General features: G+C 48.5%; 2 protein-coding genes across 5 annotated transcripts in view; one reads left to right on the top strand and one right to left on the bottom strand.

Moving 5' to 3' along the window:
• Positions 1–10,404, bottom strand: part of Tbc1d22b (TBC1 domain family member 22B) — a 53,977-nt gene extending 43,573 nt beyond the window's left edge. The window contains exon 1 of the mRNA XM_031347067.1: positions 10,188–10,404. Within this exon, the coding sequence (XP_031202927.1) occupies positions 10,188–10,243 (56 nt within the window). The 5' untranslated portion in view covers positions 10,244–10,404. The remainder of the gene's footprint in view (positions 1–10,187) is intronic.
• A 33-nt stretch (positions 10,405–10,437) lies between these two features.
• Tmem217 (transmembrane protein 217) overlaps positions 10,438–24,845 on the top strand; it is a 36,417-nt gene continuing 22,009 nt past the window's right edge. Inside the window, exon 1 of one of the 4 annotated variants that reach the window (XM_031347072.1) lies at positions 10,438–10,596. The gene's annotated coding sequence lies outside the window, so the exon portion shown is untranslated. The remainder of the gene's footprint in view (positions 10,597–24,845) is intronic. The other 3 variants (XM_031347070.1, XM_031347068.1, XM_031347071.1) reach the window with 3 other exon arrangements.

The following is a 24,845-nucleotide window of genomic DNA, read 5'->3' on the forward strand; positions in this document are numbered from 1 at the left end:
GGGGCGTGAAAACTGGACTCAGGACCTCCGGAAGAGCAGTCGGCGCTCTTAACCACTGAACCATCTCTCCAGCCCCCAAGCTCACCCATCATTTTTGATTCTTATGACAGAGGAAATCCTTAAGACACTTTCCAAAAAGAATCTAGGCCAGTCAATCACTTCCACAGGCTATCATTTTTATTTTTTAGAGTAGCGTATAAGATCTTAGATATCATTATGGCATTTTCAAACAAAGCGTCCACGCTTGTTTCTTTCTGCAGTTCAGTGGGAACCCGCTCACGTGCAAGTCTGAGTCTGGACATTCTGGACCTTTGCAGCTCTAAGAATGTCCACTCCCTAGCCTTACTGCTCTGTTCCACAGAAGTTCTGCTACAGAAGTGCTAACCCCGAAAGGCTATGTGATGTATTCCTAACGTTTCCTGCAGGAAAAATCCAAGAGGTAACCAGAGGACAGGAAAAATCTTGCTTATAGAGAGGGAGAGAAGGAACTTACACAGTAACAAAAATTAAAACACAACATGGAGACCCAGGGGCCGCTTGCATTTGAACATTTTTAGAACCTCCCAGGACAAGCTTTGAACTCTCAGGTCTGGAGCCCTTTCTTAAACACTACAGGGCGGAAGGATCCCACCAGGCCAGCTAGGTTAGATCTTCAAATCCTCTCTGGAAAAGACACACCAAACCACACGGACCTAAGTGCCAGAGGCTGTCCTAAGTGCCAGAGGCCATCAGCCACCATGGAAGAGGGTCTCCCGCTCCCAGGACACTATTTCTCAAAGGCGCTGGCTGATGCGCTGACGCAGGCAGAAAGGCTCTGATAAATGATGGGCCCTGGCTGCAGAGGCACCGGAGCCTAAATCGAATTTGTTAGCGTGTTCTTGAACTAGACTATGATGTATCTGAACCAGGGACACTTTGTATAATAAATCAGTTTGCTGAACCTCAGTGAGGACAGGTGGGAAGTTATAAAAGGAAGAGAAACCAAGATTACCGCAGGGGTCTGACGGAGACAGACTACAGGGAGGGAGAGCAAAGGTGCGCAGCTACGGACTTTACAATTCACCTGAGGCCTGGAGAGTGGCTCAGAGGTTAAGAGCGCAGGCTGCTCTTTCAGAAGATAAGGGTTCGATTCCCAGCACCCACATGCTAGCTCAAAATTCCATTTCCAGAAGACCTAACAACCTTTTCTGTCCCAGAGATACACACAAAATAATTCCAAAAAATTTAAATAATTCGCCTGTGGGCCTGTGCCAACCAGGCTCCTTGAGAACCGCACGCTTGGTGCTGGGACAAGCTGGTCGCCACTCCACTTCAGAATGGGCACTTGCCCTGTCGGTGGCTGGGATGGGGTGGAGGTACACACCTGCGATTCTAAAACTTAGCAGGCTGAGGATAGCCTTGGCTACCTAGAAAATACCAGGCCAGCCTAGACTACACTATGAAGAGTCTACCTAGTTGCTTGAAGTGTGAAAGCATTTCGCCGCCACTTTTAAGCAGAAAGAAAAGTGCAAGGAGAAGAGAGTGCGCACCCACGGGCAACGGGCCTGCTCTTCTAACACTGCCCCTGCATTCCAGCCCAGGAGACGTAAATCACTGGGAGACAGCGCTGTCTGTCACCGACCTTCCTTAGCAGCTGGCTACGCCCTACGGTACAGGGACCCCTTCTGCCCATTGCCAGTCTTCACTGGTTTCTTTCCTTTTCTTTGTTATTCTTGTGCACTGTGTGTAAGTGCAGATGCCATGGCACATGGCTGGAGGTCAGAGGGCAACTTTCAGGAGTCACTCCTTCCATCACAGGTTCTAGGGATCGAATCCAGCTGTCGGGTCTGGGAGAGCAAGTGTCTTACCTACTGAGCACACTCACTAGCCCTAATTAATGCCTATGTTCTTTCCTCTTCTTCCTCCTGCTCTGGCCCCCCCTCCTCCTCTTCCCCTGCTCCTCCTCTTCCTCCTCCTTCTCCTCCCCCTCCCCCTACTCCTCCTTCAGCTCCCTCCCTCTCTTCTTCACCTTGGGATGCTGGAGAGATCAAGGGCTTCAGCTCCCAGAGGCAAGCAAGCGCCCTGACCCTGAGCTCCAGGCCCAGCCCAGCAGGCTCACGCCACACCTGGCTGTTTTCACTGAGCCACAGGTTTCCACCCAGTTCCACGTCTGCTTTATCTGATCACAAACATGACATATGCTTAGTGGAAAAACCGGAAAGCCGGCCGGCCAGCCGTTTGTTCTCTATGAGGGTGAGGGGGACCAATGCTGAACAGATCTTCAGCTTCTAGAAAGCCGTGGTCTCTGTGGCTTCCTTGTGGCAAGTTGCCATGCAGCACCCACCAGCGGGCACTCAGCAGCCAGAGTGGGTAAAGTCAGAACTCCAGAGGCCTGCTCTCTGCTCGGCTGACTCCTCTCTGGTTCACCTGAAAGCTGCAAGCTAGCGTGCTGCTGCCCAGACAACCCCACACAGGCTCTGAACAGGCAGCATGCAGCCAAGGGGCTAGCCTCTGCCACGTTAGAGGAGACAAACCCACGGAGACGTGGAAGCTGAGCAAACACCAGGAGACGGCCCGTTTGAAATGCCAAGAACTTTGGCAACGGGACCCCATTCACGCTGGTGCTCCATGGAGTGAGTCTTCCAGCCCCCCCCCACACAAGGCTGGCTGTTTCAGCAATAATTCATTACCTTCTATAGTCACTTACTTTATCAGCAAAAACATTTTCAAGCCCAAAACGAGATCTATCATAGACCTGCCCAGGCAAACACCAGCTTTTGCACTGGTCTGCTATCAGAGCTTTTCCTAAAAGCTATGAAAAACAACCAAATGACAGGGAGAGACTTTAGGTAAAAGTGTGTGGCTGGCTGCGGGCTTCAGGAGTCGCCATTTTTCAGCTTTTTCTTTTCTTTTTTCCTCTTCTTTTTCCCCCAATAGGGAACACAGCCCAGTGCTGGCCAGGCCGTTCCGCCCAAGCATCTCAATAACAACACTTTTTTTCCTCATTTCAAGCTGTCCAGTGTCCAGCCTGTTTCTGAACCCCTGATCCTCCTGCCTCCACTGCACAAATGCTAAGATTCTACACAGTGCGGGTCAGCACCTCAGTTTCTTTTAATACTAATAACCTCAACTTTAATGCTAATCACGACTCCCTTGAGGTTTTCAGTTTTGTTTGATACTCCGTGTGGCACAGGCTATCTCCAAGTTCCACATGTACCGAAGGCTATGCCTGAACTTCTGACCATCCTGCCTCACCCTCCCACGGCTGTGATTACAAGCACGCACCACCGCCATCCCACGTGGCTTTGTGCTGCATTGGGAACTGAATCCAGTGATTCTTCATGCATACTACCTAAGTACTCTACCGAATGAGCCTCATCCCCAGCCCTCCTTGACTTTAAAAACGAGCATTTGGGGGCTACAGAGATGGCTCCGCTCATAAGAGTACGGGCTGCCCTTCCAGAGGACCAAGACTCACTTAGATCCCAGCACGCAGAGGCTCGCAACTGTCTGGAACTCCAGATCCAAAGGATTCAACGCCCTCTTCTGGCCCCCGAGGCACTGCATGTGCGTGCCGCACAGACACTAGTGCAGGCAAAACTCCAATACACAGAAAACAAAAAGAAATAACATCTCAGGAAAAATTATGAGCAAGCTTTTGCTTAAAAACAAGAGAAGGCCTAGCAGCAGGCACTGCCATGGTCGCTTTTATGCCCTTTGAGACACGTGTCCACACTCCATGGACTGCAGAAGCACCGACAGGCAGGGCACTGGGGCAAGAAGCCCCCACGTCCACTCTGTGGCCCAGGAAAGTCGCCTTTCCATCTGCCCTCACTTTTCTTTTTTTTCTTCTTCTTCTTTTTTTTGGGTTTTTTTTTTTTTTCTTTCGAGACAGGGTTTCTCTGTGTAGCCCTGGCTGTCCTGGAACTCACTCTGTAGACCAGGCTGGCCTTGAACTCAGAAATCCACCTGCCTCTGCCTCCCAAGTGCTGGGATTAAAGGTGTGCACCACCACCGCCCAGCTGCCCTCACTTTTCTTATCTCCAGGGGTCTTAGCCCAGAGTTCTAGTGTTCAGCAGCTCAGCCACACTCGGCTGCTCCTCCGGGCCAGCGATTGCTACTTTCAAAAGGACAGCACACAAAGGCCCACCTTCTGCACCAGTCCTGAAGTCTGTCCCCAAGAGCCAAGCGTGCCTGGCCAATGAGTAAATGGGATGCTCATTCACAAGTGGTCCAGACCACAAGGCCCATACGTCAGGAAATCAAATATGGTGGGGCTCAGTGTTCTGTTGTAAAACTTGGCTTATTTCGTTATTACTCTGTGTGTGTGTGTGTGTGTGTGTGTGTGTGTGTGTTGTACGTGTGCACCTAACACATATAGATAGAGGCCAGAGGACAACGTGGGAAGTCGGCTCTCTCCTGCCACCGTGCAGGTCCTGGGCTTCTTCAGGCGTGGTGGTAGGTGCCTTTGCCCACGAGCCTCTTCATTTGGCTGCTTGACCTCAGGGTCTAAGAGTTCTACCACTGAGCTCCGCCCCCCCAGCCCCCCCTTTTTTGGCTGCTTCTCTGCAGATCAGTCCTTGGGGGTGGCCCCTCCTCCCCACAGCCAGTGATCTGCGACATCTCAGGGACCTGAGCTCCAGTGTTCTTTCCTACTCCCTGCCCCGGGTCAGCCCTCACTACCTTGCTCACTGTGAATACAGCGGCCACCTAAGCTTGCCTCCCACACCTGAACTTGGAGGTGTGGGGGGTGGCGTTTGAGGGGAGTGCAGTGCTGCAAGGTCCGGCTGTGTATGACAAAGCTGAGAAAGGTATTTGTCCCACTATCTAGCCACCTTCCTGACACTAAGTGGATCAAGTGGTGGGGGTGTGAATGTCCTACAGCCACTGAAGACACTGGACCAAGGCATCCACTTTCTCAGGTTGGCTAGAATGGGTTTTCCCGGTGCTGGGACTGACCCTTGACCTCAAGGTCTCAGACAAGAGTTCTACCACTGAGCTACGCTCCCCCCAACCCTCTTTTTACGTTTTTTTTGTTTGACTGAGAGAAGTCACCTAGTTAGAAAGAGTTAGACCTGGGATTTTAACCCAGGCAATCAGGTTCCTGAGCCTGCACTGTGTACACAGGTCCATTTTGTAACAATGGCGCATGCCGCCTATCTGCCTACACATCAATAGTGACCTAGGCTGGGTGTGCTGGCATAGACCTTTAATCCCAGTGTCCAGAGGCAGGGGCAGATGGAGCGCTGTGATTTTTACTGTTGTTTTGTGGTTTGTTTTGTTTTGTTTTGCTTTGTTTTTCAAGCCAGGGTTTCTCTGTGTAGCTCTGGCTGTCCTGGAACTCTCACAGAGTTCTCTGTGAATTTTATTTTTGTTTTTGTTTTTCAAGACACGGTTTCTCTGTGTAGCCCTGGCTGTCCTAAAACTCACTCTGTAGACCAGGCTGGCCTTGAACTCACAGAGATCTGTCTGCCTCCCTCTGCCTCCTGAGGGCTGGGATTAAAAGTGCGTTCCACCTTTTTGGCTCTCAGTGAATCGAAGGCCATCCTGGTCTACACAGTGAGTCCCAGACCAAGCCGAGCATATCCTAACACACGGTTTAAAAATACTTATTTTTCAGAAACGTCTTGTAATCGGGGGCAGGAGAGATGGCTCAGTGGTTAAGAGCAGGGGCTCTTCTTGAAGAAGACCTGGGTTCAGTTCTCAGCAGCCATATGGCCGCTCTCGATCATCTGCAACTTCAGTTCTAAGGGATCTGCTGCCCTCTTCTGACCTCTCCAGGCCCTGACACACATGATCCACTTACATACAATGCGGGACTAACAAAAATTTGGTGAGGAAGGGGTGATGGCACCACAGTTGAGAGCACCCATCACTCTTGAGGGGTACTCAAAAGTTTGGTTCCCGGCACCCACATGACAGCTCATAACCACTCATAATTCCAGTTCCGGGGGGATGGATCCAAATCTCTTTTATGCCCTCTGCCACCAACATCGGGTATACACGTGGTACACATACACCCAGGCAAAATGCTTGAACACTTAAAATAAAAATATGCTGGCCTGGTGGCACACACCTTTGATCGCAGCCTTTAGGAGGCAGAAGCAGGTGGATAGAGAGCTCTCTGAGTTTGAGACTAGCCTGGTCTATACAGTAAGTTTTAGGCAAGCTAAGGAAACTTAGTGAGACCCTATCTCAAAAAACAAACTGCAGGGCAGCGCTGATGCATGCCGATGGGCTCTGTGAATTCAAGGCCAGCCTTGGTCTATGGAGTTGAGTTCCTGGAGAGCCAGCCTATACATAGTGAGACTTTGTCTCAAAGCAAACAAACAAAATTTAAAGAATGCTTTGGTTTTTTTTTTCTTTTAAAGACTTATTCATGTATTTTATGTAGATGAGTGCTTGCTCTGCATGTATTCCTGCATGATAGAAGAGGACATCAGATCCCATTATGGATGGTCGGGAACTGCTGGCTGCCGGAACTTGAACTCAGGACCTCAGGAAGAGCAGCTAGTGCTCTTAACACAGCTAAGCCATCTCTCCAGCCCATTTTGTTTGGTTTTGGTTTTGGTTTTGGTTTCTCAAGACAGGGTTTCTCTGTGTAGCCCTGGTTGTCCTGGATCTCACTCTGTGATCAGGCTGGCCTTGTGTCCCGCGCTATCTCCTGCCGGCAGGAAAGACGCGGCACACACGGATCCTTCTGCAGTACAAACTTTACTTTCACTAGCTTCAGTTGAGGAGGAGGAGAGCCCCGACTATATCAAAACCCTTCCCTTATATAGGGCCGTATGCCCGCCTCAGACGTGGCGACTCATAATAGGCTGTGTGACGATCAGGCCATTTGACGTGACCAAAGGCACTCGTTGGGATTTACAGGCACACGCGCACAAAGCGTTCTTATGCCAACGATAAGGCATTCTTATACCAACGGCAAGCCAAATGTCATTGCCATTTTGTAATGGCGATGTGCTTATGAAGTGGCTTCCTACAGCCTTGAACTCAAAAATCCTCCTGCCTCTGCCTCCCAAGTGCTGGGATTAAAGGCGTGTGCCACCACTGCCCGGCTGTTTGCTTGTTTGTCTGTCTGTTTAACTTAGGCTAATTCTAACAAAATTTCTATTTGCTGTCACTAAAGTCACTCCATCATGATCAAAGAAACTGAAAGTAACCGGCTACAACTTGGACTCTTCTCACCTTTCAAACTGCAAAGAAGAGAAAAGTAGCTTTCTTTCTACACCTCTGAGGATCCGGCCCGTTCATCGGACGGCTCGAGAGAAAACTTCTCTTCTCCAGACTCAAAAGAGTTCAGGTGTAAAAGTTCTGTTCTGGAACCAAAACACCTTCTATGAAAACCAACACCAGCTTTTCCCAACGGCCCTGAGCTCTGGGGCTCTCTGCCAAGAGTGCACAGGGGACAGTACCTCCCTCACCAGGCAAGGTATGGATCAGGGTTTATGAATCATGGCAACATTTTTATGCTTCAATAATAAAAGAGACAAATAACTAGTCCTGGGGAGCTGAGACACATCCTTTTAAATGTTTGCTTGCTCTAATAACAAGAGGACAATAATAGTGACTATTTATGGAGCAAGTACAGTGTACTAAATAAACACTGTCCTGGGTTCTTTACAAATAGGGCATTTTGGTTAGCCTTCAGGTAACTATTCCCTACTTTATAGGAAACTGAAGCTTAGCTTGATTGTGAATCCTACAGGTAAGAGGATCTGAATGACGATATGAATGATGATGATGATAATAATAATAATAATAATAATGATAGGGCAGGAGAGATGGCTCAGTGGTTAAGAGCACTAACTGCTCTTCCAGAGGTCCTAAGTTCAATTCCCAGCAACCACAAGGTGGCTCACAACCATCTGTAATGGGGATCCAATGCCCTCTTCTGGTGTGTCTGCAGACAGCAACAGTGTACTCACATACATGAAATAAATAAATAATAAATCTTTAAAAAATAATAATAATAATGACAGATGATGATGATCTGGACTCCAAAATTCTTGGAGTCCGCTGTGGCTCTAGGTTTCAAAATGAAGAAGGAAAGCAGAGATTTGAAGAAATGGAAGAATCTTCCTATGTAGCAAAAGTAATGCTTTTGGGCCACCAAAAGGGCTCAGCAGACAATGATGCTTGCCGCTAAGCCTGATGACCTGAGTTCAATCCCTGAGACCCACAGGGTGGAAGCAGAGAACTGACTCCCGTAAATTGTCCTCTGACCTCTACATGTGCACTGTGGCATACACACACACACACACACACACACACACAGACTAATTAAGTAGATGAATAAATATAATTATTTAAAGTAGTACTTTTAAAAAGTTGACTTCCTATAGGCCAGTAGAAGAAATAAAGAAAACAAAAGGCCATTAACCCACCACATCTGGCGGTCCAAAGGCACAAAGAGCATCCATCTCCCATTGTCCTCACCCCTGCTTCCTGATGCAACTGTTTTGTTTTTTTTTTCCCCACTGATCATTATCTTAGGATATCAAAATGAAATGATCCCTCCATAGCAAATTCCCAGAGAAGAACAGCCAGTGCAGCTGGGGAGCTCACTCAAGCAGGAAGGAAGAGAAATCAGTGGCAGGAAGCGAAGCTTATCTAAAAACCCAGTGTCACTGTTCAATGTGTGAACACCATAACCCTACAGCACTTCAATCCAAAGCTACTTTTGCCTCCCCTGGTATTACATTAATACACGTTGCTAAAACCTGGTCCCTCAGCTTTCTCCACGTGTCTAATGACAGCTCAGAAAAGTTACACAGCCAATGCTGACTCTCAGTTTCTCTTCTGCTTGGAGAAGGGAGTGGGGGCGGGGGCTGTGTGTAGCTCAGTGGTGAGTGGCTTCAATAGTTTTAAGAGAGAAAGGGAGAGGGAGAGAAAGAGGAGAAGGAGGAGGAGGGGAAGAGAAGAGAGAGAGAATGGGAGAGAGGGGGGACAGAGAGAGAGAATGGGAGAGAGGAGAGAGAGAGAGAATGGGAGAGAGGGAGGGAGAGAGAATGGGAGAGAGAGAGAGGGAGAGAGGGGAGAGGGAGAGAGAGAGAGAGAATGGGAGAGAGGGGAGAGGGAGAGAGAAAGATAATGGGAGAGAGGGGAGAGGGAGGAGAGGGAGAAAGAGAGAGAGAGAGAGAGAGAGAGAAAAGAAGAAGAAGAAGAAGAAGAAGAAGAAGAAGAAGAAGAAGAAGAAGAAGAAGAAGAAGAAGAAGAAGGTAAGAGAGTGAGGTCACAGGTCAAAGGAGTGCACCTGAACAAAAAGACTTAACAGGCAAATCACTAAAGAAAGACAGTGCATGAGGGCCAGGACCAGACACAAATCCTAACCCCAAGCAGCCTGTGGCTGGCAGAAATCTTAAAATTCAGTAGTGAAACACATAGGGCTTTCACTTTTCAGGACACCACCCAAAACAAACGGAACCAGTAAACCAAACCCAGACTGACTGAGAGACAATTGTTCAGAAAGTCAACACACACCAACCAGAGAAAGAAACACCAAGAAAATAAGTTGCTTGGGAGACCTGCTCTCCAGCAAAACTGAAGAATAAAAGAATTGAATGCATCTACCCTAAAAGATCATCCCTTCTCGGGGATTGCACGAGTAGAAAATGCCAAAAAGGAGTAACTTACTGTCCATCCTGTGGCCACCCTGCAATAATTTCTAAAGAGAAAGGTCCAACTCAAGACAAAGTAAGGTCAGCCTTGGGAATTCCCCCTCCCCTTTCTTGCTCACACCCCTGGCAGGCCTGCCCCAGGCTCTCCCATCAGAAGCCCTGGGGAGTCCAAAGGGAAGACAGGAAGGTGATGAGCCGGGAACCAAGGCCATGGGGCCACCCACCCTCATGCAAGCAACCACCCATGCTGTTGCAGACCCCCGAGGAGTTCTGTACAAAGTCGGAAGCTGTCTGCAGGTGGCCCTCCAAGGCCAGACTGACGATGGCAACTCGCCCAACTCCACTGCCCCTCACACCGGGTCCCCCGGACACCTCCCAGCTGGGGTTCCCCGCCCCCCAGACCCCAGTCTGCACCCCACACCCAAGCTGGCCAGGCTCCTCTGATTGACAGCTGCTCCAGCCCAGGCTACCCCGACACCAGCCCTCAAGCCTCGGGGGGCGCCCCAAGGCGGAGGGATTCAGGGACTAAGGTCTGGAAGGCTTTAGGTCCAATCCCCACTCCCCTCAGCGTCCTGGGCTCACCTCCCCGGCAGCTTGGCGCTCCTCTTCCAGAACTGCTTGCTGTTCTCGGCGGCCATCGCTCCGGCCCGGGGGAAGGCCCGGTCGGTGGGTCACGGGGGCGCCCCGCGACAGGCCCCCGGGACCCCGCAATCTGAGGGCCAGCCCAGGCCGCTTCCCCGCCGCCGGTCACCCGCTCCCAGCTCCTGGGGGCGCCATCTTGGATGTGGGCACTTGCCCCGCCCAGCGCCGTTGCCATTGGTGGACCGAGCAGGCCGGTGGGCGGATGGACCAATGAGGATCCGGGATCCTGCGGGCCGCTGAAGCCCCGCGGCAACGTCAGGGCCTGGGCACACAGGTGGGCAGGGAGGCGGGGCTTAGATGGCAGGAAGGCGGGGCTGAAAGTTCCTACTCCCCGGAGGCAGAGAACCAGGTAAAAAAGAAAAAAAGAAAAAAGACGGAGATGGGACTGTCGCCTTTGATGAGCTGAGGTTCTGGGGTTTTCTTGGAGGGGAGGAGGAGGAGGGAGAAACCATAATATTTATATACATCAGTCTTTAAAGTAAGTAAAGTAAAGGTCTCATGTAATAATGTAGACCTTTTTTTTTTGGGGGGGGGGGAGGCATTTTTCGAGACAGGGTTTCTCTGTGTAGCCCTGGCTGTCCTGGAACTCACGCTGTAGACCAAGCTGGCCTTGAACTCAGAAATCCGCCTGCCTCGGCCTCCCAAGTGCTGGGATTAAAGGCGTGTGCCACCACCGCCCGACCAATGTAGACCGTTTTTAAACGTCCCAGGGTGATTATCCCCTGCCTTGTTCCCTTATGATCCCAATTTCTTAGAGCATAGTTCCGGCCATACCCCAGTATGGGTAACTGTTGTAGGAGTAGCAGTTAATTTATCAGAATCTCCCTTTCTTCCGCTAACTGAACTCCGTGATGGAACCCCTCCTGCGGGCCTTTCTCTCTCTGGTTATGAGGATCCAGATACTGAGAAGTCGTGCTTAGGAAATATCATTTTATCCTCCAAGGACCATTTTTCTCTAAGATCGTTGGACATCTCCATGGCAACAATCAGGGAGGGAGATGAAGGATGTACCCCAATATATCCTCAATTCCTTTACTAACCGGTTATAAATCTTCCATCTATAGATTCATTTTTCGATCTAAGTCTGACTCAAAATGGAGACCTAATTTTAGCAAGTTGTTTTCTTGGGGTGTCATGTTAATGACTACCTCTCTTTTTGGAGTATGTCCCAGGACACTTGGGGGACACTTGTGGGAAGACGGAGGATACTTCCTTTTTGTTCTCCAAAGAAGTTTTTGTTCAGACAAGGAACTGTGGATGTGTGCAGGCTGCCCCCCTATGTTTTCTAAATATTGAAAAAAAAATTACATTTATTCGTGTGTATGTGTGTGTGTGTGCTCGCGCGTGCATGCATGCGTGTGTGTGTGTGTGTGTGTGTGTGTGTGTGTGTGTAGTGTAGAGGTCAGAGGAGAACTTGCGATTTTCAGTTTTCTCTTCTTACCATTTAGGTCCAGGAAATCAAACTTAGGTCCTCAGAGCTTGGCAGCAAGCCCTATATCCACTGAGCCATCTTGCTGGCCCAACATACTGGCAAATTCTCAAAACTCCTTCTTTTCCCATCTAAAGAAAGACCTTCTTCTCTGTGTCCTCGGTGATTTATTTTTACATTGATATTACTTCCAGTTTTCAGGCTTCTTTTGCTTGCTCATTTTAAAAGAATAGGACTGTGGGCCCGGAGAGGTGTCCCAGGGGTTAAAAGTATGTGCAGAAGACCTGAGTTCGGTTCTCAAGTACCCACAACGGATGGCTCACAATGGCCTGTCATTTCAGGTCCGAGGGATCAGACATCCTCTTCTGGCTTCTGCATACAAGTTGTTAATATACACAGATATACACACATAAATAAAAGTAAACATGATAGGGGGCTGGAGAGATGGCTCAGCGGTAAAGAGCACTGACTGCTCCTCCAGAGGTCCTGAGTTCAATTCCCAGCAACCACGTGGTGGCTCGCAACCATCTGGAATGGGATCTGATGCCCTCTTCTGGGGTGTCAATCAGTGCTCTTAACCACTGAGCCATCTGTCCAGCCCATATCTTATCTTTTTAGTCAAACCAAAGTCCCTCTGTCTTTCTGGTCATCCTACCTGCCTTTCTCTGATTATTCTTTTTTTTTCTTTAAGATTTATTTTTATTATAAATAGGTACACTGTAGCTGTCTTCAGAAGCACCAGAAGAGGGCATCAGATTTCATTACAAGTGATTGTGAGCCACCATATGGTTGCTGGGATTTGAACTCATAATCTTCGGAAGAGCAATCGGTGCTCTTACCTGCTGAGCCATCTCACTAGCCCTGGTTTTTGTTTTTTTTTTTGAGACAGGGTGTCTCTGTGTAGCCCTGGCTGTCCTGGAACTCAGTCTGTAGACCAGGCTGGCCTAGAACTCAGAAATCTGCCTGCCTCTGCCTCCCTAGTGGTGGGACTAAAGGCGTGCACCACCACTGCCTGGCTTTCTATTTTTCTTGGCACTGCACTCTAACCCCTAAGAAAGTGAGAGGATTTTTTCTCCAGGGTGGGGGTGGGGGGCGGAAACTAAACAGTGTACCCTTCTCCTCCCACCATCCCAATGGCAAACAAAAGTTCGAGTCCGCCAGAGTTCACCTTGGGAAACCCATGCGTTCATCAGGCTTACTCACAGAGCATGAGATGGGTTGTAGTTAGGAGTGGGGATGACCCTAAAACCACACTGCAAAGTCTGCACGAAGCATGGATGCCTGCTTCCCCTACAGCCGCCCAGACGGAGCCCCTCCTCAGCCAGTGGGCTCTAGTTCCTCCCCATGACCCCAAAGCCAAGTTCAATTAGGACAAGACTTTATACAAGTGACTTTATACAAACCTATTCGGCTCTCAGGATAGTGCTGTGCAAGAGAATATACACAAAGTCTCCTTGTAACTGATGATATTGTCTTTATTCTTTTAATATTTTTAGGTTTATTTTTTTAATGTACATGAGTGTTTTGCCTGTCTGAGACTATGTGCGCTATCTGGGTACCCCACAGAGGTCAGAAGAGGGCATGGGATCCCCTGAAACTGGGGTTATAGATAGATAGTTGTGAGCCAGAGATTGAACCCCGGTCCTCCGGAAAAGCAGCGAGCCCTCTTAACCGCTGAGCCATCTCTCCAGCCAGCTTCCTCCATCTTGGTTCTACAGGGCCAGAGCTTGTGCGGGCTCTTGCGCCTTTAGAAGGCCAATGTCACATGATGGCAGTACAAGGCTTTCATTCTCGTACTTGGAAAGCTAGGAAAGGGAGGAATTACAAGGGTAAGGCCACCCTGGGCAAGGGCTATCGAGCAAGGTCTCCTCCACAGGGGAAAAAGCAGGAGGGGCAATGCCTGCCTGGGGTGTGTGTGGGATCTGCCTGTCCATGCCTGTGTGTAAATGAACATGCACATGGGTGTACGTGCACGTGGAGGCCAAAGGCTGATATCCCTATCACTATCACGCCATATTTTGAGACAGGACCTCTCTCTGAACCTGGAACCCACTGATTGCCTGGACTCCAGACGTCCACCTGTCTCCGTCCCCACCCCAGCACTAGGGTTACCGACAAATGCCAGGAATCCAAACTCAGACCCTCAGGCCTCCAGCTCAGACACCTTAATGACTGAGCCATCTCCCCAGCCCCTTTGAGAGCTTGAAGGACACTTTCCCCTGACTTCTAGGTCCCTCTCCTCGGGGCCAGCTGGCTGTTCTGCTGTTCTGGGTGCTCTCTCTTAAGGCTGGCACCTAGATCAGCTTCTCCTTTATCAGCCTTATAGGTATGCAGACAACTTCTGCTTTGCGGCTTACTTACACAGTTTTAGAAGTGTTCCGGGGCACGATCCCCGTCCTCGGAGCTTTTCCTGCGGCTGTAATAAGATACACGGCTTGGCTCACAGTTCGAGGTGGCAGGCAGCATGGAGGGGTAAATCACACAATTAGGGGCTTGAGGTCGCTGGTCACATGGCAACCACAGCTGGGTGGGGGTGGGGGAGGGATGAATGTTTGTTCTCAGCTCGCCTCCTCCCTTTTATACAATCCAGGTTCCCATCCCAGGGAATGGTTTCACCCATTGTTAATGTGGATCTTTCCACCTTGATCAACCCACCCAAGATAACCCTTCCCCCAGGAGCATCCAAAGGCCTGTCTCCCAGGAGGGGCTGAATCTCGTCAAGATGACACTTGAGATCAACCAGTCGGCCATCCGTCACACACCCTGGTTTTGTCATTACAGTTTTGAGGAAGGGTATCATGTACCCTAGGTGGGACTCGAACTCCGGACCCTTCTGCCAAGTGCTGGGGCCACAGGCTATCACTACGGCTCCTGGCTTAGATGCTCCCTGTGGACTTGATATTTCCCTACTTGGGAAGGAATGGATAATCTGTGTACCTTGAAGGGTCTTATAGAATCCCTTCATAAAATTCACGTGTGAGGTAAAAGATGCTGGTTCCCAAGGGCCACGTTTAACATTGCTCCGCTCAGAGCCCCATCTCCCCACCTTGTTCTCTGCGGTTCTCTACCCAAGCTTTCTTCCAAAAGAAACTCCTCAGTGATAATACTTTAAATAATATGTGATAGGGGAGCCAAGAAGATTCACCCGTTCCTCCCCACTACCACCACAGTCACCCTAATACAAAACAATTGCACCCCTTTATTTTATTTATTTATTTGGAGATGGAGTTTCCACTATGTAGTGCTGGCCAGCCCGGGACCCACTATACAGTCCAGGCTAGCCTCAGACTCACAGAGATGTACCTGATGTTGTTTCCCAAGTACTGGACTAATGCCTGGCCAACGATTTCTACTGAAGATTGGACCCTGGGCTTTGTGCGGACCAGGCAAGCGCTCTCCCAGCTCCTTATCGTGCCCTGTGGTAGACTTTGTAGCCTTGCTACATCTTAGGCTCTTAGGACTCTGTTCTTCCCACAGAAAGCACACACGCCTGGACAGGAGATAGAGGCGAGAGGACCAGAAGTTCAAGATCAGTGTGGGATGCGTGTGTGTGTGTGTGTGTGTGTGTGTGTGTGTGTGTGTGTATGCATGTGTGTGTTTGTGTGCATGATTGTGTCTGTGAATGTGTGTACTGGGATGTGTGATTGTGTGTGTGGTGTATGTGTGTATGGGCGATTATGTGTATGTGTTGGGTGTGTGATGTGTGTATTGTGTAAGTGTGATTGTATGTATGTGTTGTGTGTGTGACTGTGTATGTTTGATTGTGTGTGGTGTATGTTCCCTGTGTGATTGTGTGTTATGTGTGTGATTATGTGTATGATTGTATGCTGCGTGTGTTGTGTATGTGTGTGGTGTGTGGGATTGTGTATGTGTAATTGTGTGTGTAGTCTGTGTGTGATTGTGTGTGTGGTGTCTCTGTGTGTGTTGTATGCATGTGTGGTGAGTATGTGTGTAAGTGTGTCTCTTCTTTCACCTGGGAATCTAACTCAGGTCCTCATACCTGGAGACAAGTGCCTTTAGCCAATTGAGCCAATTCACCAGGACCGGATCCAGATCCATACCGCTTTTTTTTGGGGTGGGTTGGTTCTAAACAGGGTTTCTCTGTGCAGCCCTGGCTGTCCTGGAACTCACTCTGTAGACCAGGCTGGCCTCGAACTCAGAAATCCGCCTGCCTCGGCCTTCCAAGTGCTGGGACTAAAGGCGTGCGCCACCACCGCCCGGCTCCAACCTCTGAGACACTCAAGTGTTGGCTCCCCTCACTCATTGCTCCAGCGTCATTTGACCCTGCCTAGCTCCGCTTGCCTAAGCACACTCCTGACTTCTGCTGACTCTTGAAGACTAAGCAGGTCTCTACGCAGGACGGGACCTCTGCTGGGACTATTTCCTTTGCTTGGAATTCTCTCCCCCCAACCCCCGCTTCTTCCACGTGCTGAGGCATACATTTGTCTGTGACCCATCTCCACCCTGGAAATGTGAACGTCACTAAGCATTGTGTTGTAGCCTGCTGTGCGTGTGACACCTCAGAGCTGGGCATGGTTCCGGTGCTCACCCGATACTCATTGGGCGAAAGAACTGGAAAGATGAAATAGTTCTGGGTCCATGTTGTTTCTCACGTTTGAAAAAGGATTTCATGTGTACGTGTGAGTGCCGCCATATGTGATTTTATGTGTGCCTGAGTGCCGCCACATATATGTGTGACCGCATGCAGGCCTGGTGTCCAGGAAGCCAGAGGTGTCAGAGTCCCCTGGGACCAGAGTTAGACCCACGGGTAGTCATGAGCCTCTGATGTGGATGCCAGGACATCGGCAGCTCTGTCTGTCAAAGAGGGGTGGTGTGGCCCGGTGAGATGCTGCAGTGGGTGACAAAAGGCACTTGCTGCCAAGCCTGGTGATCTGAGTGTAAGTCCCAAGACGCCATAGGGTAAAGGAAAGAAGCAACTCCTAAATGTTGTCTTCCGACCTCCACTTGCATTCTGGGACATGCGTCCCCTCCACACACACTACCTCCCCACAAAATAAATAAGTCAATGTTTATTTTAAAAAATGTCTAAAGGAGTGTGGTGTGGCTGCTGAGCCAGATTGCCCTTACATCCTTACACACTGATAACCTGAGCTGAAATGAATGGTCTGAGGTTCCCAAGGGGTCCTTGGAGCCCTTCCGATGGGTGTCCTTCACGGAAGCACTATGTGTGTGCTCTGCCCTGTTATTATAGACCAAGATCCTAGCGAGGCATGGTGGCTAAGGCATGCAATCCCAGCACTTGGGAGGCTAAGGTAAAAGAATTACTGTGGGGCTGGAGAGATGGCTTGGCGGTTAAGAGCACTGACTGCTCTTCCAAAAGTCCTGAGTTCAAATCCCAGCAGCCACATGGTGGCTCACAACCATCTATAATGAGATCTGATGCCCTCTTCTGGGGTGTTTGGAGTGGCTTGGAGAGAAGACTGGAAGGAGAGTTAAGGCAGGAGAAGCTGCACGGTGCACTGGCAGACACCGAATGGAGCCCCAGTCTCTGGGAGAGAGCCTTAGGTTGGCTGGGATTTGCGGAGGAAGGGGAGCCCTCTAAACTGCCCGCCTCCCTGAGAGAGAAAGAGCCAAGCGAGTTGCTGGGAGAAAGTGGAAGAACAGGGAAGCAAGAGGCTTCTGGCGGAGAGAGGAGAGAGAGCAGTAGAGCTTGGGGCTGGAGGGGAGGGAGGATCTGGCTCATAGCTGGGCATAGCGGCCCACACCTTTAATCCCAGCACTCCAGAGATAGGAGGATCTCTGTAGGTTCAAGGCTAGCCTGGACTACACATAGAAACTCTAATGTGCAAAACCAAAAAGGAAGGAAGGAAGGGAAGGAGGGAGGGAGGGAGGGAGGGAATGAAGGAGGGAAAGAGGTGAGACTCTGCACAATCATGTTATTTGTTTGGTAACTGTTAACGAATAGAAGGGAATTAACAGGCATGGTGTTTATTACATGGTTGCATGGTATAACCATGGTTACATGGTGTAATCCCAGAGTTAAGGAGTCAGGCGCTCAGGGTCATGTTTGGCTACACAAAGGTTCAAGGCCAGCCTGGGCTAGACAAGATGCCCCTTCCCCCATAAGGGGAGGGGATAAAAACCGTATAAGGTTTAAACATGAGAAAGCAAGTATGCAGCTCACAGTATGTGGCTTGTAACTTGAATTATTTTATGCTATTAAAGAGTACAAACCTGGGGCTGGCAAGATGGCTCACTGGGCAAAAGCGCTTGCTGCCAAGTCAGAGAATGAGTTGGAGCCCCAGAGCCCACATGGTAGAAGAAGAAAAGCAATTCCAGAAGGTTGTCCTGTGCATGCACACACAGACACAAACACACAAAGAGAGGCACACACACAGAGACAGACACACAGACACACACACACAGAGACAAACACACAGAGAGAGACCCACACACAGAGAGACATAAACACAGAGACACACACACAGAGACAGACACACACACACACACACAGACACAAACACACAAAGAGAGACACACACAGAGACACACAGACGCACACACAGAGACATACACACAGACACACACACAGACACAAACACACAAAGACACACACAGAGACACACAGACACACACACAGAGACAGACACACAGACACACACACACAGACACAAACACACAAAGAGACACACACAGAGACACACAGACACACACACAGAGACAGACACACAGACACACAGACACAGACACAAACACACAAAGAGACACACACACACAGAGACATAAACACAGAGACAGACACACAGACACACACACACAGACACAAACACACAAAGAGAGACACACACACAGAGAGACATAAACACAGAGACACACACACAGAGACATACACACAGACACACACACACAGACACAAACATACAAAGAGAGACACACACACACACACACACACACAGAGGCATACACACAGAAAACACACACACAGACACAAACGCACAAAGAGAGACACACACACACAGAGACATAAACACAGAGACACACACACAGATACACACACAGACACAAACACACAAAGAGAGACACACACAGAGACACACAGACACACACACAGAGACAGACACACACACACAGACACAAACACACAAAGAGACACACACATAGAGAGACATAAACACAGAGACAGACACACAGAGACAGACACACAGACACACACACACAGACACAAACACACAAAGAGAGACACACACACAGAGAGACATAAACACAGAGACACACACACAGAGACATACACACAGACACACACACACAGACACAAAGATACAAAGAGAGAGACACACACAGAGACACACACACACACACACACACACACAGAGGCATACACACAGAAAACACACACACAGACACAAATGCACAAAGAGAGACACACACACACACAGACATAAACACAGAGACACACACACAGAGACAGACACACAGACACAGAGAGAGACACACACACACACACAAATAACTTTATCAGTTTTTTAATTTTTATGAGTATTCATGTTTTGCCTACACATATGTCCGTTCGCCACTTACACGCCTCGTGCCAGAAGACATTGGAGATGACCCGAGTTCAATTCACGGCAGAAGAGGGTTTGGAGAGACAGCTCAGAGGTTAAGAGCTGTCTCTCCAAAGAGCCGACTACTCTTCTAGAGGTCCTGAGTTCAAATCCCAGCCACCACATGGTGGCTCACAACCATCTGTAATGGGGTCTGGTGCCCTCTTCTGGCATGCAGGTATACATGCAGGCAGAATACTGTACACAATAAATCAACAAATCTTTAAAAATCAATTCCCAGCAGCTACCGGGCAGTGCCAACCTTCTGTAACTTCAGGATCCAGGGGATCCGACGCCAGGAATCCAATCACCTGGCAGGCAGAGCTGCGAAATGAAGGGCTGGAGAAGGGGCTGGATAGACTCTACTCAGTCCGTAGAGCACTTACCTTAAGCTTGGGAGGCCGAGTTTGATCCCCAGAACCCATGGAAACGTGCTGGGCCAGCTAACCTGCTCTCCCAGCATCCCAGAGGCAGAGAGAAAAGAGCCTTCAGTCTAAACCAACTGATGGGTTCCAGATCAATGAAAGAGCCTGTCACAAAAGAAAAGCAGGTGGATACTGGTTCCAAGGATGACACCCAAGGCTGTCCTCCTGCCTCCAACCACCTGTGCTCACACACGCGTACATTAGTTCTTTTAAAGGGACAGGGTGGGTCGGTAAGGGTGGCTCAGTGGATGAAGGTATTCACTGCCATTCTTGACCCCTGGAGTTCAGTCCCTGAGACCCACATGGTGGAAGGAGTGTCGTGCCCTAGCCTCCCAACATTCACACTCAAAGAAGTAATTAGCCTCTTGAGGGCAGGGTCGAGACAGGGCTTCTCTGTGGAGCCCTGGCTGTTCTGGAACTCGCTCTGTAGACCAGGCTGGCCTCGGAACTCTGCCTGCCTCTGCCTCCCAAGTCCTGGGATTAAAGGCATGTGTCACCACAGCCTGGCAGTCATTAGGTGTTTGAAAGGGCCAGATTATGAGCCAGCCAGCCCCTGATGGACTGCCCCCGCAGTCTGAGAGCTGCTTAACCCATTTGTGGGTAGAATAGCAAGGTTGTATACTCCAATAAAGAGTTATTCAGCACAAATGCCAAAGTTGGAGCTTTGTGACATTCTCCCAAATGTTCTCTCGGTCTCCCCTAACACTTGTCTTTTCCTTCTCACTCTGTCCCAAAGATTGATTGATTTATTATATGTAAGTGCAGTGTAGCTGTCTCCAGACACGCCAGAAGAGGGCGTCGGATCTCATTGCGGATGATTGTGAGCCACCAGGTGGTTGCTGGGATTTGAACTCAGGACCTCTGTCCGGAAGAGCAGTCAGTGCTCTTAACTGCTGAGCCATCTCTCCAGCCCATCCTCCAACCGTTTTTAAACTATAAAGGCCATCCATGTTTAGCTCACAGGCCTTACACAGCGGACGGTTGCCCGTCCCAGGCAGATGGACACAGCAGATGACAAAGAGGCAGAGAGACAGCTACGGCAGCTTCTGAGCTATGACCAACCTTGCTCTCCCTTCTGCACAGGGGGGGGGGGGCCTCCATCCTGAGCTAGAATCTCCACGCGCGTCACAGACGACTACATATGTGTGTATGCAGCAACAATGCGTCTCTCATGTTTTGAAACTTTATATAAATAGCATCACACGGTACATATGCACCAGCACCTGGCTCCTTTCCCTCTACATTCTGTCAACACACAGAGTTCAAGTCTATTCATGGTAATGGCCATGTGTAGTGCGCTCTGATTTTATTACCAACGGTTTTTCCTTTGAGCAGCACTGGCCAGCAAGTTTTGTTCTTTTCTCATGCTCCTTCCTTCTTCCCTTTCTCTCCTTCTTTCTTTTTGAAAGACTTATTTACTTCTTTTTTGTTTGTTTTTCTTTTTTTCTTTTTTTTTTTAAGATTTATTTATTTATTATAAGTACACTGTAGCTGTCTTCAGACACACCAGAAAAGGGCGTCAGATCTCATTACGGATGGTTGTGAGCCATCATGTGGTTGCTGGGATTTGAACTCAGGACCTTCGGAAGAGCAATCGTTGCTCTTACCCGCTGAGCCACCACTCCAGCCCTTTTTTGGTTTTTCGAGACAGGGTTTCTCTGTGTAGCCCTGGCTGTCCTGGAACTCACTCTGTAGACCAGGCTGGCCTCGAACTCAGAAATCCACCTGCCTCTGCCTCCCAAATGCTGGGATTAAAGGCTTGCGCCACCACCACCCGGCCTCCTTCTTTCTTTTTTAAAGACTTATTTACTTCTTTTGTAAATATGAGGACACTATTGCTCTCTTCAGACACACCAATCTTTACATTTACAATAAGCCTTCCTCAGCGCAAGAGCTGGCCAGATATCTACCCTCTGTGCTGTTATATCTATTTCTCAGCCAATAATCCCATTATATAATTTGCCACGTTTCATCTGGGCTGCTCTTAAGTCCAATTAGCCAGCACACATGGCCATTATTCCATGACTCACCTAACCCATGGCGACTTTCTCCTCTCCCACCTTTTTCTCTCCGACCCCCAAGCCTGGGAATCCTAAACCCCGCCCATGTCTCTTCTGACCAGCTATTGGCCGTCAGCATCTTTAGTCACCAATCAGAAATAACTTGGGGCAAGATCACTTGGGTGTCGAAGCTCACACGGAGTCTCGGGGCTATGTGGTCTTGGGGGGGGGGCAGCATTTAGCATTACAATACCCAGCAACAGACCACAGCTGAAGAGATTTCCGTACTGCCCCACAAATGGTCCTTAATTTTACCTGTCTTTCCATGTATTTCCCCCTCCTCCCCCTTTCCTACCCGCTCCCGGAGACCCTTACCCTGTATGTAACCTGTGTGCTTCTGTGAATTGTAGCCTGGCTATTATGTTTTGAACAGCTAATAACCACGTATAATAAGCAAATGCATACCATATTTCTCCTGGTTCTGGGATACCTCTCTCGTGATGATATTTTTTTTTTCCCTAGCATCAATCATTTACCTTCAGACCTCATAATCTCATTTATTCAACTGCTGAGCAGTAATGCTGCACACACGGCATTTTAAATAATCCATTCTTCCTTCTGTTGAGGGACATCCGGGATGTTTCCAATTTCTGGCTATTATGAAGACGGCAGCTATCCACGTGGTTGAGCACGTGTCTCTGTGGCAGGATGGGGTGCCCTGTGGGTATATGCCCAGTGGATCTCGGGATAGATCGATTCCCATCTTTCGGAGGCACTGCCACGCTGTCTTCCATAGTGGTTGCGTGCACTCCCACGAGCAACGGAACAAGTCCCCCTGGCTCCACATCCTCTCCAGCATGAGCTGTCACTTGCGTAATTGATCTTAGCCTTTCTGACAGGCGAAAGATGAAATCTCACAACGCAGTTTTAATTTCCACTTCCCGGATGGCTGAGGGTGTTGAACATTTGGGTGTTTCTCAGCCACGGGAGACTCCTCGTTTGAGAATTGTCTATTTAGACCTGCACCTCACTTTTTGATTGGGTTGTTCTCTTGATATTTGACAGTTTGTCGAGTGCTTTATATATTGTGGATATTAGCCCTCTATCGGATGTGTAGCTGGTAGCTGGTATATTTGCCCGTCCTGTAGACCGCTACTTTGTCTGAATGACAGGGTCCTTTGCCACGCGGAAGCTTCTCAGTTTCATGAGGTCCCATTTACGAATGGTTGGTCTTAGTGCCTGCGCTAACGGTGTCCTGTTCAGAAAGTCTCTTCCCTGTGTCAGTGAGTTCAGAGCTATTCCCAATTTTTCTCTCCTATGATGTTCAGTGTACTTGATTTTATGTTGAGGTCTTTGATGCACTTGGAGGTGTGTGCGCAGTGATAAGTGTGGCTCTGTTGGGATTCTTCTACACGGAGCTGTCCAGGTTGGCCAGCAGCGTTTGTTAAAGATGCTGGCTTTTCGCCAGTGTGTTTCTGGCTTTTTCATTTAAAATATCAGGCGACCATAGGTGTGCGGCTTTATGTTTTATTCTGCAATTTGATTCTACTGATCAACATGCCTGTTTGTGTGCTAATATATTATTATAGCTTTACATCTTGAAATTGGGAATGGTGATATCTCCTGTAGTTCTTGTATCATTCAAGATTGATTTATCTATCCTGTTTTTTTTTTTTTCATTTCCATATAAAGCTGAAAATTGTCCTTTCAAGATCTGTGAGGGAGTGTGTTGGAATTTTAATAGGGATTGCATTAACCTTGTAGATTGCTTTTGATAGGATGTCTATTTTTTTACTTTCCATATTCTGATATATTCTTTGATTCCTTACTTCGGTGTCATAAACTTTTTTTTTTTTAAGATTTATTTATTTTATGCATATGAGTGCACTGTCGCTGTCTTCAGACACACCAGGAGAGGGCATCAGATCCCATTACAGATGGTTGTGAGTCACCATGTGGTTGCTGGGAATTGAGCTCAGGACCTCTGGAAGAGCAGTGGGTGCTCTTAACCGCTGAGCCATCTCTCCAGCCCGTCATAAAGTTTTTACCATACTAGTCTTTCACTTGCTTGCTTAGAGTTGCCCCAAGATATTTTATACTCTTTGAGGCTATTGTGAAAGGCGCTGTTTCCCTAATTTCTTTCTCAGCCCCTTATGTGTGGGAAAGCTACTGATTTTTGTGTATTCATTTTGTATCCAGCTGAACCTCTGAACCTGTAAGCCAGCCCTAATGAAATGCTGTCCTTATAGGAGTTGCCTTGGTCACGGTATCTGTTCTCAGCAGTAAAACCCTAATTAAGACACCTGCTAAAACAACCTTCATTGTGTCCCATAAGTTTGAGTATGTTGTGTATTCATTTTCATTCACTTCTAGAAAGACTTTACTTTCTTTATTTATCTTGACCTATTTTTCAATCAATAAAGAACTGTTCAGTTTTCATGAGTATATTAACTCTCTGTTGTCCCTGTTGTTCTTGATATCTGGCTTTAATCCATGATGGTCAGATAGGACACAGGGTGTTATTTCAATTTTTTTGTATCTGTTGAGACTTGCTTTTGCATCTGAGTATGAGATCAGTTTCGGAGAAAGCTCCTCACGTCCCTGAGAAAATGGTGTATTCTTTTGCATGTGGGTGAGACAGCGTGAAAATAAATGTGTTTATATCTACTTGGTTTGGGACTGTCAGACAGCCTCAGCATTTCTCGGCTTAGTTTCTGTCTGGATGACCTGTCTGGTGGCACGAGCTGGGTACTGAATGAAGTTACCCACTCTCCCCACGTGAGGGTCAGGATGCAATTTAAGCTGTAACAGTGTTGCTTTTATGAACTTGGGTGCCCTTGCCTTTGGTGCATAGATGTTAAGAACTGAAACATCCTCTTGGTGGATTTTTTTCCCCTTTGATGAATGTGTAGCGTGCCATCCCTATCTCTTCTGATTAGTTTGAAGTCTATCTTGTCAGATATTAGAATGACTCCACCTGCTTGCTTCTTAGATCCATTTTTTTTTTTTGGACCCTGCAGCAGAATGTATCCTGATTTACTAGTTTGTTTCTGTATATTGGGGAATTGAGACCTTTGGTGTTGAGGGATACACATATATATATATATATATGTGTGTGTGTGTGTGTGTATACATGTGTGTGTGTATATATATATATATATATATATATATATATATATATA

The sequence above is a fragment of the Mastomys coucha genome, unplaced genomic scaffold (genome assembly GCF_008632895.1).
Source record: "Mastomys coucha isolate ucsf_1 unplaced genomic scaffold, UCSF_Mcou_1 pScaffold3, whole genome shotgun sequence".
Classification (NCBI taxonomy): Eukaryota; Metazoa; Chordata; class Mammalia; order Rodentia; family Muridae; genus Mastomys; species Mastomys coucha.